Raw genomic sequence first — 17,470 nt, 5'->3', positions numbered from 1 at the left:
CGGCTGCGCAGAAAGCTCCCTTGGTTCCCTGGTAAGGGGGATAGGTATGGGGAAATAGGGGTAAGTCCGCGTGGATCAGGGGACGACAATGGTGGGGAATGCGCGGGAGACTGCGGGAGATGATCGCGTGGAGGCGCACCTCACGACTCCCACGGCATTCCTCGCTATTATTGTATATCTACCACCATTGAAGAATGGGCGCACTATTCCCTTGTGGAAGCGCGCCTCTGAAGTTGTGTTGAACGACCCGAGTCCACAGTCGACTTCAAAAACTAGTGCTTTCCCGGTGTTGACCTCTTGCCCTTGACACACTAAAGGCGGAAAATATATAGCAAGTATGACCGTGGGCAGCGAGGGCGCGGAGCTGGCAGCCCTCGAGAGAAATGCGGTCTGGACCAGCGGCTCGCAGGGATACTTGGTCTCCACAACGTGAGTTTGGTAAATTAGATGCCGTGAACATCTTTGCGCGTTGCGCGAGCAGCAGCGGCAGGCGCGGAGTCCTGATCCAACACGCAGGGTTTGCGCTGCTTTCAACTTCGCCAGCAGCCACAAGTACTGTTTAGATTCTTGAATCTTGGGGCCAATTATATCAGCGAGCTTTGCAGTTCAGGTGTTTGGCACACTTCTGAGCCTTGGCATTATGCCATGCGAGCAATTATGGGCGGCCGGGCTTTATGTAGCAGGCTGTGGCCAGCGCACCGGTCCCGATGTGCGCTTTGTAGGTCCCTTATCCATGAGCAGTTCCCGCCAAGAGCCGGTATGCGCATTCGAGTGCTAATACTGTCCCCACCCCTCCCCAACCGCGCAGCTGGTGGAACAACTGGGTCGCCTACTCGGGGTATGCCGGCCCCAGCGCGTCAACCGCTTCAAACCTACTTCCCATCTCGGGCGGCGGGGGCCCGCGCCCTGGGTCCATCTCTAACGCCGACCTATTGCAGCCAGCGTCAAGCGGCGACGCGGCGCCGCCGGCGCTGCCCGGTGCTGGCTCTGCTAGCGCTCAGGACCCGGCGGACTTCTCCCTGCGGTCGGGACTTGTGGAGCACCAGGACTTTGTGGTGGTGTCAGAGGGAGGCTGGCAGAAGCTAACAGCATGGTACGGCGGCGGGCCAGCCATTGTGCGCAGCGTGGTCGCGGACCCTGCTGCGCCCGCGGCCACGCCAGCGACGGCGGTGGCGGCGGCTGAGGGCGTGGCCGCGGGGGCTGCCAGCAGCAGCCGATGGTGTCGGCTGGTGCTGTACCCGCTGTCTGTGGAGGTGAATTACACCGGACTGAACGGGATGCCGAAAGTGGAGACCATAACCTTGGACCCCGAGGTGCGGCCAGCGGGAGGTCGGCGCAGGGCTGGAGGGGCTGACAGCCGTGTTTACAGCTTGTGGCCAGAAGTTGTGACTATACGAAGAATAGGATTTCAGAGGCAGAGTCCTGAGGAGGCTGCATTTGCAGCCGGGAAGTACGGGGCGGCAGGGAAGGTGGAGTGCAGGGTGCAGGAGTGGCGGCTGGGCCTAAGCGGTTTGCGCGCTGGGACCAGCCGGTGCCAGCGCGGGTCCCTCAGCGACTGTTCAAAGGGAGGAAGTCTGCAAGCGTGCGCCAACCCAGATGGAATGTGCCTCTGCACAGTGACTGCCCAGTGGCGGCTAGACAGTGTGCTGACGGTAGTGCTTCGGACGACTGCTCACCAGGCTCACGCCGTCCCTGAAAACTCTCACAGGCCACGCTGGCGACACTGAAGCAGCGGGCGTGCAAGGCGCTGCACGTGGCGGAGGCGGACGTGACGCTGTGGGACTACTCCGGCGGCGCGCCGGTGCGGTCGCTGGAGGAGCTGGAGGCAGCAGCAGGGGCCGCTACAGCTGCACAGGCTGCCGGTGCTTCAGCCGGCGCTGACGGCCCCACCAGCATGGAGGTGGACGGCGGGTCAGGAGCAGCAGCGCCCGCGGCGGGCGGGGGCACCAGCAGCAACCCGGCGTTGTCGCGGCGGCTGTGCGACATCCCGCTGCTGGATGAACAGGCACTGCTGCTGCGGAGAAAGGTGCGAGCGCTGCACGCAGTGGGAGGGCGCGCGGCGAGCACTGGCCAAGCGTATTGGGCTACTGGCTTGGCCTGTTCTGGTGGCAGCAGGATGAAATGTGTAACTGGCCGTGCTGCCGGTATGTTTGCACATGGTAGGATGGGCGCTGCCAGCACCAGTGCCCAACGCCTTGAGTTTGGAAACTCAAGTACCGGACCCTCCCCAACCTGGCCGTACCCAGGACGCGGTGGAGAGTGACTCGGATGACGGCGCATGCGGCAGCGACAACGACACGGGCGCCGGCAAGCGCGCAGGCGGCAAGGCAGCTGGCGGCGACCAGGTACCGCTGTCCGCGGCGCAGGCGGCGGCGGATGCGGCCCTGCGGCGGGTGAACGCTGCAGGTGCCAGTGGCACTGCCGGCGGGCCGGCGGCACGGACCAGCGGCGGCGGCAGCAACGCGTTTGGGGCCAACCGGTTCGGGTCGCGGCCCTCATTTGATGACAACGTGAACCTGGTGCGTGCGGCTCTGTTGTGGGGTAAGGGAAGGGCCGGCTGTCCGCGATCGACTTCACAGAGTGCCAGTACCGCGAAGCTATGAAGGCTACCATTAACGTCATTTGTACGCACGCCCTCTTACCATACTACCTACCATAACATCTCACCTCCACGCCCACCTGCCACCTGCACAGCGCGACGGCCAACCCCCCGGCCTGGCTGGTCTGTCCAACCTGGGCAACACCTGCTTCATGAACTCCAGCCTGCAGTGCCTGGCGCACGCCGTGCCGCTCATGCAGGCCTTCCTGGGCGGAACATACATCAAGGTGTGTGGAGCCATGCAGCGGCGGCAGCTTAGGTCCCCTGCTGCGTTTTGGGGCCCCTAGCGCAGCCGAAGCGGGCACAGACCGCAACTGTGCACTCTACTCGTCGTGGGCTGTTCATCTGTTCATCTGTCCGTTTGTCTCGCCTCTTGTCTCGCTCCTCGCCCTGCGCCGTACGCTGCAGGACCTGAACCGCACCAACCCGCTGGGCATGAAGGGGGAGCTGGCAGAGGCGTTTGGCATGCTCCTGCAGCAATTGTGGAGGGTGAGGCAACGACGAGGGGCCATGGCGTGATGGCGCCTGCGCTGGCGGGGTCAGGGGTAGGGCGGGTGTCTGTCCAAAAGGTCGGCGTCGAACGCGGCAAAGCGCACACGCTTGTCCGGCCCCCTGCTGCTCTTGCGGCGCTGACTGCAGTCGCTCCTGCTGTGCCCACAGGGGGGCGTGTCCTCGGTGTCGCCACGCAGCTTCAAGGCCAAGATCGGCCGCTTCGCGCCACAGTTCAGCGGCTACGCACAGCACGACTCGCAGGTGCGTGGCGGCGCGTGCGCGTCCGCAGCGAGTTGTGCGCTTTTAGTTGGCAATGTTTGTGCTGCTGCAAGGCCTCAGTCCGGCCATGGGCTCACTTGTGTGCGCACTCCTGCATCACACCCGCGCCCTCAGGAGTTCCTGGCGTTCCTGCTGGACGGGCTGCACGAGGACACCAACCGCATCAAGACCAAGCCCTACTTCGAGGTGTGGGGGACTGCCGCTACGCGCTTGTTCACTGCGGCGTTATCGTTGGTAGCCTTTGACCCCACCAGCCGTGTATGCACCTCTCCTTCGCATATTCGCTGTGACCGTACTGGCATAAACGATTTCAAGAACGGAACATGTATATTACTAGTACACCCAAGCCGAATCCGTCATTTGTGGCGGCGTGGGGTTCGTGTCGGCCGCCCCGTGACCCTCCCCTCTCCCCCAACCTCCCGGACTAGTATTTCACTGTCTATCTCCTGAGTCCTGGGCTGCTCCTTGCTTGCAAACCCCGTACAGACCAAGGACGAGCCGGGCCGGCCCGACGAGGAGCTGGCCACTGAGGCGTGGTCCCAGTACCGGGCACGCAACAACAGCCTGGTGGTGGACCACTTCCAGGGCCTGCTCAAGAGCGGGCTGGACTGCCCCAAGTGCGCCTACCACTCGGTGAAGTTCGACCCCTTGTAAGTGGCTTGCGCCCCACCCTGTGACCCTGATGCTGATGGGTTGCGCTCAGTATGGGACAACCAGAGACACAGCCTCTAGCTCTCACATCGGGGCATGAAAGATTGTCGTGTTGCGCCGAGCGGTTGAGCCGTGGCACTGCAAAGGCGGGCTTGCATGGCGGCTGACTGGAATTGCCGGGCGCGGAGTAGTTGCCGCCAGTAATTGCCAACTGAAGGCAGAAGCCACTTTCTTCTCTGCACCCAAGCGCCCACGCCTGCTGCCTCCGCCGCTGGCCTGCCGGCCCTGCAGCATGTACTTGTCGCTGCCGCTGCCCGAGAGCCGGCGGCGGGTGGTGGAGGTGGTGCTAGTGCGCACGGACGGGTCGGGGCTGCCCACCCGCATGGCGCTGGAGCTGCCCAGCGGCGCGGCGGTGGCGGACCTGCTCAAGGCCACGGCGCGGGCGGCAGGGCTGCCGGGTGAGCGGGGCTGAGGTTTGGCGCTTTGGCGACAAAGGCCGGATACGAATGGGTGTGCAGCTGCGGAGGAACCGCACAGGAGAGGGCTGGGGGCCGACCTGCTTTCTGCGTACAGCTGCTGCAGCAGGGACATGCTGAATGGCTGGGTTCGTTACCTGCGCCTATGCAACGTGCCGGACTCTCTGCTGGTCTTACGCTCTGCTGTCATCGCGCACCGCCCTGCACTCTGCAGAGGAGTGCCTGACCTCTCCGGAGGCGCACCTGCTGGCCGCCCGCCCCCTGCGCGGCCTGCGCGGCGGGCCCAACGCCAACAGCGACGAGCTGGTGCTGATCACCGACACCAAGGCGCGCGTGGCGGACGCGCTGGACGCGGGCGGCAGCGGCTATAGCAGCTACAGCCTGCGCAGCAACGCGCAGCACGGTGGGTCCCTGGCGTGGATCCAGAGGTACACGTGTGGGTGCCGCATCTAGCGTGCACGCGCGCGCCTGCGTCGTCACAGCAGTCATGCAGCTCCTCTCCAAACGCCCCATCCCGCATCCTCCTTCATCCGCCTGCATATCTCACGCTCCCTGACTGCAGAGGGGCTTATCGTGTACCACTACGCGAACGCGGCTCGCGGCCCCAAGGCGGACGGCCTGGCGCCCGTCATCGTGCACTTCAAGCGGCCGGAGGGGCCTGGCCGCAAGTCCAACACCTGGCTGCTGGGCGTGTGGTGCGGGGCGCCGCTGGTGGGTGCCGGCTGCTGGCTGCGGCAAGGTTCTGCCGTTCAGGGCAATGGGGCGATCAGGCGGCAATTGGGACGGTTCAAGCGCGCGGCCCTGCCATCTGCCTTGTGCGTCCGGCATCCTCGCCCTGCCCTTGACGTGCCTTTCTCCTCGCTGTCCTGCTGGCCCCACCTCCCCCCTGCAGGTGCTGTACCTGCCCGCCGACGCGCCGCCCTACGACCCCGACCTGCTGGTCAAGCTGGAGCCGGGCCACGGCACCATCAGCGCCAGCCGCTCGGAGTGGGAGGTGGGCGGTAGCTCCGCCATAGCGACAGCCCTGGTGGAGGTGCTGCTGCCCATCCAGCGCGGCCCACTGCCGCCACCGCTTGGGCCAGGCAGTAGCGATGGTGCAGAGGCCACGGAAGGCGCGGAGGAAGAGGCGGCGGCGGGCGCGACGGGCGCAGGGCAGAGCGGGGAGGGTGCCGAGGGGAGGGCAGCGGGCGTGCCGGCGGGGCCGATGGAGGCTGATGGGCCAGGGGCGCGGGCAGCTGCCGGTAGTGGGGTAGAGCAGATGGAGGGCTTGGAGACGCCGGCTGCAGCTGCGGCGGCAAACGCGGCGCCAGCGGCAGCCGCCGACGGCGATGCCGCGATGCCGGGGACGCCGCCGCCAGCAAGCGTTGCGTCGGTGTCTGCGGCGCCCATGGAGGATGACGACGCAGCGCAGGCGCAGGCAGCAGACGGAGGCGTTATTTTGTTGGGGCCGCCAACGGAAGACGCTGAGGCGGGGCCGGCTGTGGCGCCATTCAACATGTGGTCCGCGCAGGTATGTGTGGAAGCCATGGATTGTGGGACAGGCGTGAATTTGTGAGCCTGATGATGCCACCACACCCGGCGCATTGCTTCCTGCAACGTGTGATTGCGCGCTCGTCCTGGCGATGCACGGCTTCTCTGCCGCCACCACATTCACAACGCCGCGTGCAGGAGTCCCACCCCGCGGAAGGCTCCGGCACCGCCGCCGCCACCACCACCGGCCGGCCCGGCGGGCCGCCCTTCTCCCTCCGCCTTTGCAACGCCAAGGGCGAGCCCATGCTGTGGGGTGGCTCCTTCGACAAGGAGATCGACCCACAGCACCAGCGTGAATTCCTGTGCATGTTCTCAGAGGCCTGCGCGCTGCCGGACGGCGCGCCGGGCGCGGGGCCCTACGCCGCAGAGGCGCTGGACAGCCCTGACGAGCATGAGTCGCTCCTGGCGCACCGGCAGCGCGCGGCGGCGGGGCCGCAGCCGGTTGCGCTGGAGGACTGCATGCGCGTGTTCCTGCAGCCGGAGCGGCTAGACGAGAGCGACGCCTGGTGGGTACTGTCGGCCTGGTGCGGTGTGGGAGAGATTGGGCGGGATTGATGGAGTTGGGCCTGGGACTTGCAGGGAGCTGGGGCTGGGCGTTGATGGTATGCAGAATTCGGCTGTGATTTCACATGCTAACTGTACGTTCCAAGTTGATGTTTGCCTTACTTTGGCGTGCACGCTGCCGACTGGTCCTCTCTACTCCTCAGGTACTGCCCCCGCTGCAAGGAGCACGTGTGCGCGGATAAAAAACTAGACTTGTGGAGCCTGCCGGAGGTGCTGGTGGTGCACCTGAAGCGCTTCAGCTACACGCGGTGAGTTCGACGCCTTCTTGGGGGCTGCTGTGGTGCTTTCCGGGCTTGTGCGGCTCAGCCCCCAGTTCCCGTGCCACCTGCGTGCCCCCACACCGCCACCCGGTTCAGTTTGGGCTGGTGTCTACAACCCCCACCCGCCACGCGCCCTCTCACCCCGCCTGACCCCGCCAGCTACTCGCGCAACAAGCTGGACACGCGTGTGGACTTCCCGCTGCATGGCCTGGACCTGGGCAGCTACGTGCTGCGGGCGCAGGGCGTGGCGCCGCTGTACGACTGCTTCGCCGTGTCCAACCACTTCGGATCCATGGGCGGGGGGCATTACACCGCCTACGCCAAGCTGCCAGGGCCGCCGCCAGGCACGGCGGCGGGTGCGGACGGCGCGGAGGCGTCGACGGCGGGCGAGAAGTGGGTGCGGGCTTTGGGGGTCATAGGTGTTGGGGTAGGTGAGGGCCAGGGGTGTGCAGCGCATGGGGCCGTGAACAGTACCCGCTGACCGCGATGCATCTGGTAATGCATTAGGTGCAGGTCATGACCTGGGCTCCTATCTGGATTAGCATTGACACAAGCCCGGTAAATGTGAATGGCAATGCCTTGCAGGTGGTATTGCTTCGATGACTCGCACGTGTCTGCGGTGGAGCCCGAGGCCGTGCGCTCATCCGCCGCCTATGTGCTCTTCTACCGCCGCCGCAAGGAGGCTGCAGCGGACGCAGCGCTGCCCGACATGCTGCCACGGCTGGCCACTGAGCGGGCAGAGGCGATAGCGGAGGCGGGAGCGGCAGCTGGGGTGAGCGGAGCCATGGTCAGCACCGCGTGCCGAACTTGCTTCGGGTCTGGAGCATGCGGTCACGCAAATGTCGAGTGCGGTAGATTCTGATTGCGGTCGCGTGCGCAATGCGTGCGGTATCTAAATATTCCTGAATCCGAACGCTTGCATAGGCGGACGGGCGAGCGGTGGGCAGCCCTGGCTCGGGCAGCGACCGGCAAGCGGACCAGGACCAGGACCGGGACCGTGGGCCCGCCGCAGCAGCCAGCCGCCAGGGGCTGCTTGGATCCGCGCCACGCTCCGGTCCCGTCTCCTTAGCAGAAGCAGCCGTTGCGGTAAATTTCATTTGCTGTTTGCTGGGGATCTGCCAGGCTGAGCTTGCCATCACTGCCTGAGTTTGGAGCAACTCGGCTTTGTTACTTGATTTCTGATATGCATGCCCGCCCCCAAACTTTGGTTGTAGGCTGCAAAATCTCGGTCTGCGGCAGCAGCATCCACTGCTGGAGGTGACGAGGAGTTGCAGGTCACCGGCCGCAGCATGGCGGCCTTCACCTCGGGCGGCGGGGTTGCCGGTGCGGGCGGCGCGCGGCTTGTAAGTGCCGGTGCCGCCGGGCTGGGGCTGGGCGGAAACGAGAGCCCTGATCTGTACGGCGACGACGGCGGCGACAACGATGCTGTCGCGGCACCGTCAAGCCCGGTGCCACTGGGACACAGCGGCGCACACTTTGACCGGGACGATTTCGGTGCCTTCGAGCTACCTGGGACAGCCGCAGGTGCGCGAAGCGGCGGAGGCTTGGACCCGGTGCTAGAGCGGCGGATGGCGGCGCTGCAGCCACCGGGGTCGCCGACGGGCTCACGGTTGGGCGATGGCCTGGTGGCGGCGCCTGGGTCCCCCGACATGAACAACGGCGCCACTGACGACCTGTACGCGGAGCTGGACGCAATGGACGTGCCGGCCGATCGGGTGCACTCGGTGAGGGGGCGCGCGTGCAGGTCTGACAAGGGTGCTTGGGTTACCGCACCTGACTTGCAAGGCCGTATATTGAAAACAAGGATGACGCCTGCATACGTGAAGCGCTCCAGCAAACATTGCTGCTTTTCTTTACCCTGTGGCGAACGTGTTTTGTTGGCCCCTGCTTCATGTCGGCCGTTCACTTTGCCAATGTGTGGGCTCTGCAGGTGTCGGACATGGCGAGCGCAGGAGGCGACGACGTTGCAGCAGACGACGTTGACGTGTAGCAGGATACAGTTGAGATAGAAAAATGCATGGCTGCAGGAGCGTTGCATGGGTCGGTGCGTGACCGTGCATTCTGGTGTAGGGCTACGAGGAGTGCAGCAGGGAGCGAGGTGTGCAGGTCCGTGAGACTGAGGTGGAAGGAACCAGTCGGGCGTAAAGATGCATGTATATTGGACAGCGACCCCTCAGTAGACACATGCTGAATAGTGATTCAGCTTGGCATGACTTGGCCTCGGACCCATGCTCATGCAGATTAGGAGCTTCTTAGGAGTGAATGTAAGGTCGGCCAGCAGGTGCTGCAACCAACCGCACGCGGACCGTGGCCGACCTGTTGCGCGCCCGGCCCATGACTGCCGCGCTGCCGCGGAGAGTGCAGCGAGAGGACGACGGGGGAGGGAGCGAGATCGGGGCGGGGATCGATGAGTGTCAGTACATGGGTACGAAAGGCCACACCATTGCGCGCACACCCGACGCCCGGACGCGTTCAGCTGCTGTGCCGCTTGTAACAGCAAATAACGTCCAGCAGTCATCCAAGCATGCTGGTGCATTTTTGGGCTGAGCCCCCCCAGCGAAGCGTTCCAGGGGGGGGCGTGCGTGCGTGCGTGCGTCGGCAAAACATCGCCGTAGCTCCTCGGAACTGAAAGTGTAGAGTGCAGCAAAGACTTTCGGACCCGGAGTTTGTATGTTCGTGCGTGGGTTCACACGAAACACAAACCCAGCGCAAACCACAAACACAAGGCAATAACACGTCACAACACCTATACAAATCAAATAAGTGCAGGACGAACAGCACACGGCGCGCAGAACAACCTCGGCACACGCAAGTCACAACACACGCACGCAAGACACGCACACTCAACTATAGTTTGTTGAGAAACACACGGACTGTGCACCCCACCCAACCGGCCATGTCCGGATTTGCGGGGATGCCAAAGGCCCCCAACATAGAGGCGTGTGCTTAGTAGGCGCCCGCGTCAAGGTGGCTGGGTCGATAACGACCCGGGATCAGCCCTTTTCCTGCCTCCCTGAGGCAGCCACCTCCTTGTTGGGGCAGCGGCAAAGGCGTTGGGCCCGTCTCTAGGTACTGCGACGTGTGGGGGTCTGGGCGCCTGGCGCCCGCGTGGCCAGGGCGTGGCCAGTCCCGGGGTCAAGAGTGCTGGGATGTCATGCCACCTGTAGTACGGTATGTGGGCGCAGCGGGTCGGGCGCGCGCAGCGTAGGGACGCCAAGGCATTTGCGTGGATCGCACCGCCCTGTGGCAGGGGCAAGTGTGTTCCCCGCCCCCACAGCCCCCACCCTCACACGCAAGAAGTGCGCTCTGGTCTACGTACGCATTAGTTCCCACCACACTCGTCAATAAGTGCGCTCATTCCTCACGCTGCCCGTACCTCCCCTGGCCCGTACCGTAACACCATTGCTTGGCCTCAGACCCATTCTCATGCAAAGCACCTTGCTAGAGAATGTAAGGTCGTCGGCCGGCAGATGCTGCAACCGCACACAGACCTTGGCTGACCTGTCGCATCCCCGATTCCCTGGCCCATGACCGACGCGCTGAGAGAGGACTATTGGACAGAGAGATCGAGGCGGGGATTGGTGAGTGCAGGCAGTCAGGCACACGCCAGTGATAGGCCACACGCATTCCTTGCAACGCAAATGGATAACGGATTACCTTTACCAATGTCTGAACACAGCCGCTTAACCTTTACACAGCACGGCGGCGTGTGTGCTGTCAGCCCTGCCTTCTCACAGGGACTACGTGAAATGACGCCATCCTAAGTGCCGTTCCGTGCCGCTTGCGTCCAACAGCATTCTACATAATATACAGACACGATTATAAAAGCAGTTAACTCAGAAGTGCCACTGGTCGCAATAACAGTTGCGCCGCCGCTGTACAAACAAGCCCGGCAGGCTTTGGCCACCATCCCGCCATACGCACCCTGATACGCACATGCAGTCCAACCCCCAGCCGGTCATTTCCGCGCCACTATGAGGAAACCCCCTTGTCGTACTCCCGCGCATACAACACGGAGCGTTTCAGGTGGTGAGTACCGTAGTCACGAGAAGCCAATACCCGCCTTCACATTGCATGGTAAGCCATGCGTATCATAATGAATGTAGCACGCCCATGGAACCGTGCACCAAAGCAGTATCCACCAAGAATGTCACAAGCACTCCCATGTAACTGCTAAGCCCACTCATATCGGGGACGTCACGATGGCCGCAACGCCCTCTAGCCACGCATCACCACACAGACCTTATCCTTCATACAACACAAGGCACAGCTGCTGCACTGCTAACACCCGCTGCTCCTTGCCCCTACTACTACCTACTCCAGCAGAGCCGCTGCGGCCGCCGCCGCCCACTGGCTGGCCACTCGCGCGTCCGCCTCGCTAGTGGTGACCGGCGCCAGCGCCCCGTCCTCGGGCCGAGCCACACTGTCCCGCGCTGCCAGCAGCGCCGCCTCGTGCTCCGCCTGCACAGCCGTTGGGCGTAGGGAGAAATGCTTACGGCATGGTGCCAAGGCCAATACGGTACACATCTTTCTGCCAGTATGTGAACCAACAGCTCTTGATGACATGGCAAGTGTGTGTATTTCCTAGCTGTGCGCTGGCGACCACGTGCCTGCACCAACAAATCACAAGCACCAACAAACGCAAACAAACACATACACACACACACACACACACACACACACACACACACACACACACACACACACGCGCGCGCGCGACCACACAAACACACAGTGGCTTGTTGTGCCAATTGTCCACACGCCGGCCGCACCTGCAGCTCGTCTGCCACCTCCAGCAGCTCGCCCAGCCGCCCCACTAGCGCCTCAAAGGAGGGCCGGGCGGTGGGGTCAGCCGCCCAACACGCCTCCGCCAGAGCCACGAACCGTGGCGGCGTGTGCGCCGGGAACTCAGGCCGCAACCCCGCCACTGCCACCTGCACGTAGCAAATGTCGAGGCCAGGCAGACACGGGTAATGCAGTACTCCCGGCATCGACGGCCCCGCCCCGCCTTGGCGGCGACACACGGCAGCCATGCAGTGTGAGGGGAAACGCCGGCAGACCGACCCATGTGCGGGCCGCGTCGCGCACAGCCCGAGCGCTCTTCTGCCCCCAGCTCCGCGCGTATCCCAGCAGCTTCCAATGCAGCGCGGCACACATGCCATTGATTATGGCAACCCCCAGCTGCCCATCCCAGCGCAGCACCCAGCGCGCCGCTGCGGCGCGGCACCCACCTTGTACACGATCTCCGCGTACCGCATGCCCGCGAACGGCACGCCACCCGTGGCCATCTGCCACAGCATGATGCCGAACGAGAACACGTCGCAGCTGGGCCGCATCTGCCCCGTCAGCAGCAGCACCGGGCACATGTGCGTCACCTGGGGCGGCACGGCGGGGGATTGCAAGGTTTAAGCATTGGGAACAGGACACAAGCAGGGGAATCAGGGGACAGCAAGTGAACACATCAGGGATTGCAAGGTGATTGGTTGCAACGCACGGCGGGGGAGGGGGGCAGAGAGGCCAAAGGGCAGGAATGCGGCGGGCTTGTTGGTGGCCACAGCGATGCAGCCGGTGTGATTCCCCACGCTCTGTCAGTGCCAGGCAGCAGTACGAATGCAAAGAACCGCGGCTTGTGGCACCACCAAGTATCCATTCATATGCGGTGCCCCTGCGCTGCCTAAACCCCGCTTCTGATGATGATGGGATTTTTTCCATGGGCCCGGGCACATAACGCCCCCCCCCCCCCAGCACGTTGCTCACCGTGCCGACAGTGGCAGTGGACATGTGTGTGGACGTCTCACTAAAGGTCTTGCTGAGGCCAAAGTCTGCCACCTTAGCCACGAACGGCACCCGGTCGCGCTGACCGCCGCCCAAGAGGGACGCGGAGGAGGGGCCCGCCAGGGCGGCGGCGGCGGCGCTGGCCTGCGGCCCAGACGTGAAGGCGGCTCCGGCGAGGCCGCGCACCGAGCCTGACGCGCCCATGCCGCCTGTGCTGGCCCGGTCCATACCCGCCTTGTAGCAGAGCAGCACGTTCTCGCATTTGAGGTCGCTGCAACGGACAAGACGAGGCGGGGCGAGGGAGAGGGACACAAACTTAGACGATGCGCTCCACTCCTCATATGAGGCGTGCTGTACGTGGGTGCGTATGTGCTGTACGTGGGTGCGTATGTGTGTGTGTGCCTATCGCGTTGAGGCACGGTCAAGGGACACACGCCTCCACACACACACACACACAGACACACGCTCACCCGTGGCACACGTTGAGGGAGTGCAGGTACGCCATACCCGCGGCGATGTCTCGTGCAACCGACAAAACGCCGCGCTGCAGGCGGGGCATGGGGCGGGGGGGAGGCGAGTGCGGGGCGGGCGTGGGTGGCGGAGTGAGCACGCGGCACGGAGGCCGCGAGGGCCGGCAGATGCCGGCAGAGCACAACACCATCCCGCGTTTTGCACACACGCACAGCACCCACCCACAGACATACTATCTTTGGCATGGCAGTCATTCCAGACCACCCATCCGCGACGCCACCCGCTCGCCCCCACCCACCATGTGTGCCAGCGCCGCATCCTTCTGCTGCTCCCGCTGCAGCGCTGTGGACAGAGCCACGCTGTCGCCCGGCGAGATCAGTGCGTTGGCGCCGCCGGTGCCGGTCCCACCGGTCCCGCTGAGGGCGCTGTCGTGGGCCAGTGCCAGCGAGCCCCCGCTCAGCAGCCCTAGGCCGGTGGTGCCCAACACGGCAGCCTTCATGTTGAGGCGCGAGGACAGCGAGCCTACGGCGACAGCAGTGCATGCACAAATCGGTGCCAGGGCTTATGCTTGAAAGCCTTAGGATGGAGAGGGTAAGCCGGATGGCCAAAGTGAGCCCAGACAACATCCGTAATCGCCACGCTACCGCGACGCGGAGACAACAACTGCACACGCCGTCACCAACCTGCGTTGCAGTACTCGAGTACGATCCACGTCTCCATGCTGAGCACGTTGCCACCGTGTGCCGTGTGCGCTGCTCCCGCGCCCACACCCGCACCCGCAGCACCCACACCGCCTCCGCCTGCCCCTGCTGCCGCGCCTCCCAGTGTGGATGCGGACCTCAGGCTGTCCTGCTGCATGTGCGCCAGCTGCTGATGCTGCTCGCTGGCCTCGAAGGTGACGCAATGCAGCGAGCGCACCACATTGGGGTGGTTGAACTTGATGCACAGAGCCACCTCCTGCTGCACCTGCGCGGCGTGTGTGTGTGTATATGTGTGTGTGCGTGTGTGTGTGTGTGTGCGTGTGTGTGTGTGTGTGTGTGTGTGTGTGCGCGCGCGTGAGTGCAAAACTGGCGGCGAGTTGAGAGGTGCGGACAGCTCTACATGCCGCGGCGGCCATACGTCAACCCATTGCCCTCCATGTGCCGGTAGCTCCATCCGTCACGCACCTTGGCGTTGGCTTGCTCCGAGTGCGGGATGATCTTGACGGCCACACCCACACCCTGCCACGTGCCTGCGGGGAGCACCACACAACAGCGAACAGGCAACACGGAAGTCACACAACAAGGATCCTTCATGCCCGCATTCAGCGAATGTGCTAAGCAGTATGGCGTCCACGGATGCACAGCGCCCCACAACTCGCCCCCACCAAAACTGCCCCTTCCCCTCCCGCGCGGAAGCACCTACCCGCCCGCCACCTCCCTCCACCCAGAAACCTCACCGTAATACACGCGCCCGAAGCTGCCCGCCCCCAGCAGGTTGTGCAGTATGATGGACTTGGTGGGGTCGGTGTTGGCGGAGTCGGGCGGCGAGGCGCCGGGGCTGCTGGCGGTGAGGCCCGTCATGGTCATGGTGGATGAGCCGTACGTCAGGTTGGACGTCAGACCCGACGTCGTGCCAGAGCCCAGCGTGTTCGTGTCGCTGCCGAAACCCGCCGAGCTCGCCGGCGGCTTGCCCTTGCCCGTCCCGGCTCCCGCGGCAGCCGCGCCCTTGGCGGTGATGGTGGCAGCGGCAGCTGCGCCGCCGCCACCTTTGCCCTCGCCTCCTCCTCCTCCGCCTCCTCCTCCGCCCCCTCCGTCATTGACCTGCAGCGCCAGCACCTGCTGCGCGTCCGAGTCCTGGCTGTCCAGACCCGACTTGGCGCCGACATAGCCGCCGCCGCCTCCAGATCGGCGCTGGCGGCGCCGCCACAGCACAAGGCCACCCAGCACCACCGCCGCCAGCGCAAAGCTTCCTGTGATAAAAACGGAAATTGCGGGACGCGCACAATGAAGCGTCAGTCGCCAAGGCGATACAAGTTGTCGATCCCAGTCTGGAAAGAGCACTTGTCTTTCAAGGAAACCCGCTCCAACCATCCAGCTCACCGACTAGCGCCGGCACCAGCACAGGAACCAGCGGCACGCCGGAGGGCGAGGACAGCCTTGGTGACCCAACCGGTGGCAGTGGCGATGGCCTCGAGGGCGTGGGGCTCCGGCTGTCAGGTGGCGGGGATGAGACCGGCGGCGGCGAGGGCATCCGCGCATTCCTGCAAGGCACACGCACATGCCCGAGTGTCGGCGTGGGGTGCCACCCACCTCAACCCGCCCTGGTGGCGGCACTGGCCCACACCACAGCCCGTGTAGGCACGGTGCACCCAACTCCCCCCCCCCCCCCGCCCCAGCTCCCACCCTGCCCCGAGCTGCTCTGCGCGCGCACACACACACAACCACACACAGCCACACACACATACACACACACACACACACACACACACACACACACACACAGCCACACACACACAGCCACACCCCCCCCCAACACACACGCACACACACACACACACACACAGCCACACCCACCCACCCACCCACCCACACACACACACAGCCACACAGCCACACAGCCCACGCACCTGCGGTCCAGCAGCTCGCGGATGCACGCCACCAGCGCCTCGCCGGTCTGCTGCGCGCAGGTGGGCCCCACGAACACGTCGCACAGGATCATGGTGTTGTTGAAGGCCAGCGTCAGGCTGAGCCCGGAGCCCGAGGGCAGCAGGCTGCCGTTGCCGCCGCCCACGCCGCCGCCGGCTCCGCCCTCAGCGCCGGGCAAGCCGGGGTCCGGGCTGGTGCCGTCGGAGGGGTCGTGCTCTGCAGCATGGGAAGGGGGGGATGAGATGGTTGAGACCCAGGACTGAAGTGCCGCCGTCCTCCTCCGTCGCATCGGCACGGCACAACAACACCACAAGCTGATCGATCAGATCCCGACGCGATGCCACGGCCAGCCTGCCCCCCGCTGCCTCCCCCTCCACCAACCTATCAGCCCCGCTGCGGTGCCTCACCCTCTTCCTCTTCTTCCCCTTTCCCCTTCCCCCTTCCCCCTTCCCCTGCTGCCCCCGCTGCCCGCCACACTCACTGGCGCCGGTGCTGCTGCTGACGATGATGGTGATGTCCTGCAGGACCAGCGGCCCCGTGAAACAGTCGTCCACCGCCAGCGGGTCCAGGCCCACGTCCGTCAGGGTGGACACACAGAAGGGCTGGTCGTACACGTACGCCGGCGCAATGTCAAAAGCGTTGTAGCCGTTGCCGCTGTCGGCGCCATCGCCACTGCCGTTGCTAGTGCCGGTGCCGTCGCCAGCTATGATGGTGGGGGCGGCGCCGCTGGCGACCAGGGAGGTGGAGCCGACGCCGTCGCCACCGCCGCCTGTCCCGCTGGCATTGGTTCCGCCCACCCTGTTGGCGTTTATGAGTTCCACGAGCTGTTGTGTGGGCGGCAGGCAGGCGGTGCGCTGCAAGATGGTGTTGGTGAAGCGAACCGAGCCGGACGAGGTGTTCGTGAACAACACTGGCGCGGTGTCCAGTCGCTCAAAGAGGCCCCGGACCCGTATGCGCAGGAAGTTAAGCGTCGTGCCCATGGCCACATGTACCAGCCGCGCGGTGAAGTTGAAGTCCACTGTCGCGATGGAGGTGTTGATTGGCACGCCGACGATGGTCACGTCGCGTGTGAGATTCAACGCTCCGGTCTGGGCGCCCAGGCTGGTCATGACCACCGCCCGCGCACGGTCGGGGTTGACCACCAGCTCCCCCAACAGTCGGATGGTGGTGACGGAGGGGCTCAGCAGCGCCTCAAAGAGCGACTCCGTCGTGGTGGCATTCGCAATGGTTGCAGTGGTGGGGGAGGTGCTGCTGTCCGACTCGCCCGGCTGCGTGCTCCCCGCACTGTTTCCAGACGCTGATGTGTCTAGCTGCAACAGTGTGCGCCCATGACCTTGGCCAGGTGCTCCGCGAGTCGCGCCGGCCAGTGCGAGCAGGCCCAGCACCAGCAGCGCCAGTGACAGGCGCACCATCTGAAGCGCCTTGCTAAGAAATAATGAAGTTGCCAGCCGTCGCCCTGCCTTCGGTTGCGCCGAGAACTAACCGCCTAATTTCGCGATAGCCCCGCCCGTCGCTGTTGCCAGCGGCCTTGACATGCACAGCACATACTGATAGACAACGATGCTCAGGCACCCGGAATCGATGGCGCGGAGTTTGTGAACTCAAGTTTTTCTCACTCGCTGCCTTCAAGGCATAATGGAATAACAGTCAAACAGTTAAAGCAAGGTATACACCGCCAAGGAGAGCGCTGTAGGGGTATGCAACGCGAGGCGCGCGCTCCCAGTTTGGGTGTGGGAAGCTGCCCAC

At 64.5% G+C, this 17,470-nt stretch overlaps 2 protein-coding genes across 2 annotated transcripts; one reads left to right on the top strand and one right to left on the bottom strand.

The window, feature by feature from the left end:
• Positions 1 to 185: 185 nt before the first annotated feature.
• On the top strand, positions 186 to 9,357 carry CHLRE_02g117850v5 (uncharacterized protein). Its single transcript, XM_043060005.1, has 20 exons — positions 186 to 429; positions 809 to 1,313; positions 1,709 to 2,026; positions 2,247 to 2,519; positions 2,695 to 2,826; positions 3,008 to 3,088; positions 3,260 to 3,352; positions 3,485 to 3,556; positions 3,857 to 4,020; positions 4,313 to 4,479; positions 4,712 to 4,900; positions 5,060 to 5,208; positions 5,390 to 6,007; positions 6,166 to 6,533; positions 6,735 to 6,839; positions 7,011 to 7,244; positions 7,437 to 7,623; positions 7,776 to 7,937; positions 8,066 to 8,575; positions 8,782 to 9,357. The coding sequence occupies exons 1-20, from the start codon at positions 338 to 340 to the stop codon at positions 8,839 to 8,841; spliced, it is 4,479 nt and encodes a 1,492-aa protein (XP_042927639.1). The 5' UTR covers positions 186 to 337; the 3' UTR covers positions 8,842 to 9,357.
• A 1,046-nt stretch (positions 9,358 to 10,403) lies between these two features.
• Positions 10,404 to 17,415, bottom strand: CHLRE_02g117813v5 (uncharacterized protein). Its single transcript, XM_043060004.1, has 12 exons — positions 16,206 to 17,415; positions 15,706 to 15,940; positions 15,179 to 15,339; positions 14,536 to 15,048; positions 14,264 to 14,328; positions 13,781 to 14,063; positions 13,396 to 13,619; positions 13,097 to 13,170; positions 12,609 to 12,897; positions 12,083 to 12,226; positions 11,624 to 11,785; positions 10,404 to 11,312 (listed from the first exon to the last, which is right to left on the bottom strand). The coding sequence occupies exons 1-12, from the start codon at positions 17,134 to 17,136 to the stop codon at positions 11,166 to 11,168; spliced, it is 3,228 nt and encodes a 1,075-aa protein (XP_042927638.1). The 5' UTR covers positions 17,137 to 17,415; the 3' UTR covers positions 10,404 to 11,165.
• Between the last annotated feature and the right edge of the window lie 55 nt (positions 17,416 to 17,470).

This window comes from Chlamydomonas reinhardtii, chromosome 2 (genome assembly GCF_000002595.2).
Source record: "Chlamydomonas reinhardtii strain CC-503 cw92 mt+ chromosome 2, whole genome shotgun sequence".
Taxonomy (NCBI): Eukaryota; Viridiplantae; Chlorophyta; class Chlorophyceae; order Chlamydomonadales; family Chlamydomonadaceae; genus Chlamydomonas; species Chlamydomonas reinhardtii.
Note: the sequence above shows the minus strand (reverse complement) of the source record. Positions and strands in the feature narration are given on the sequence as shown.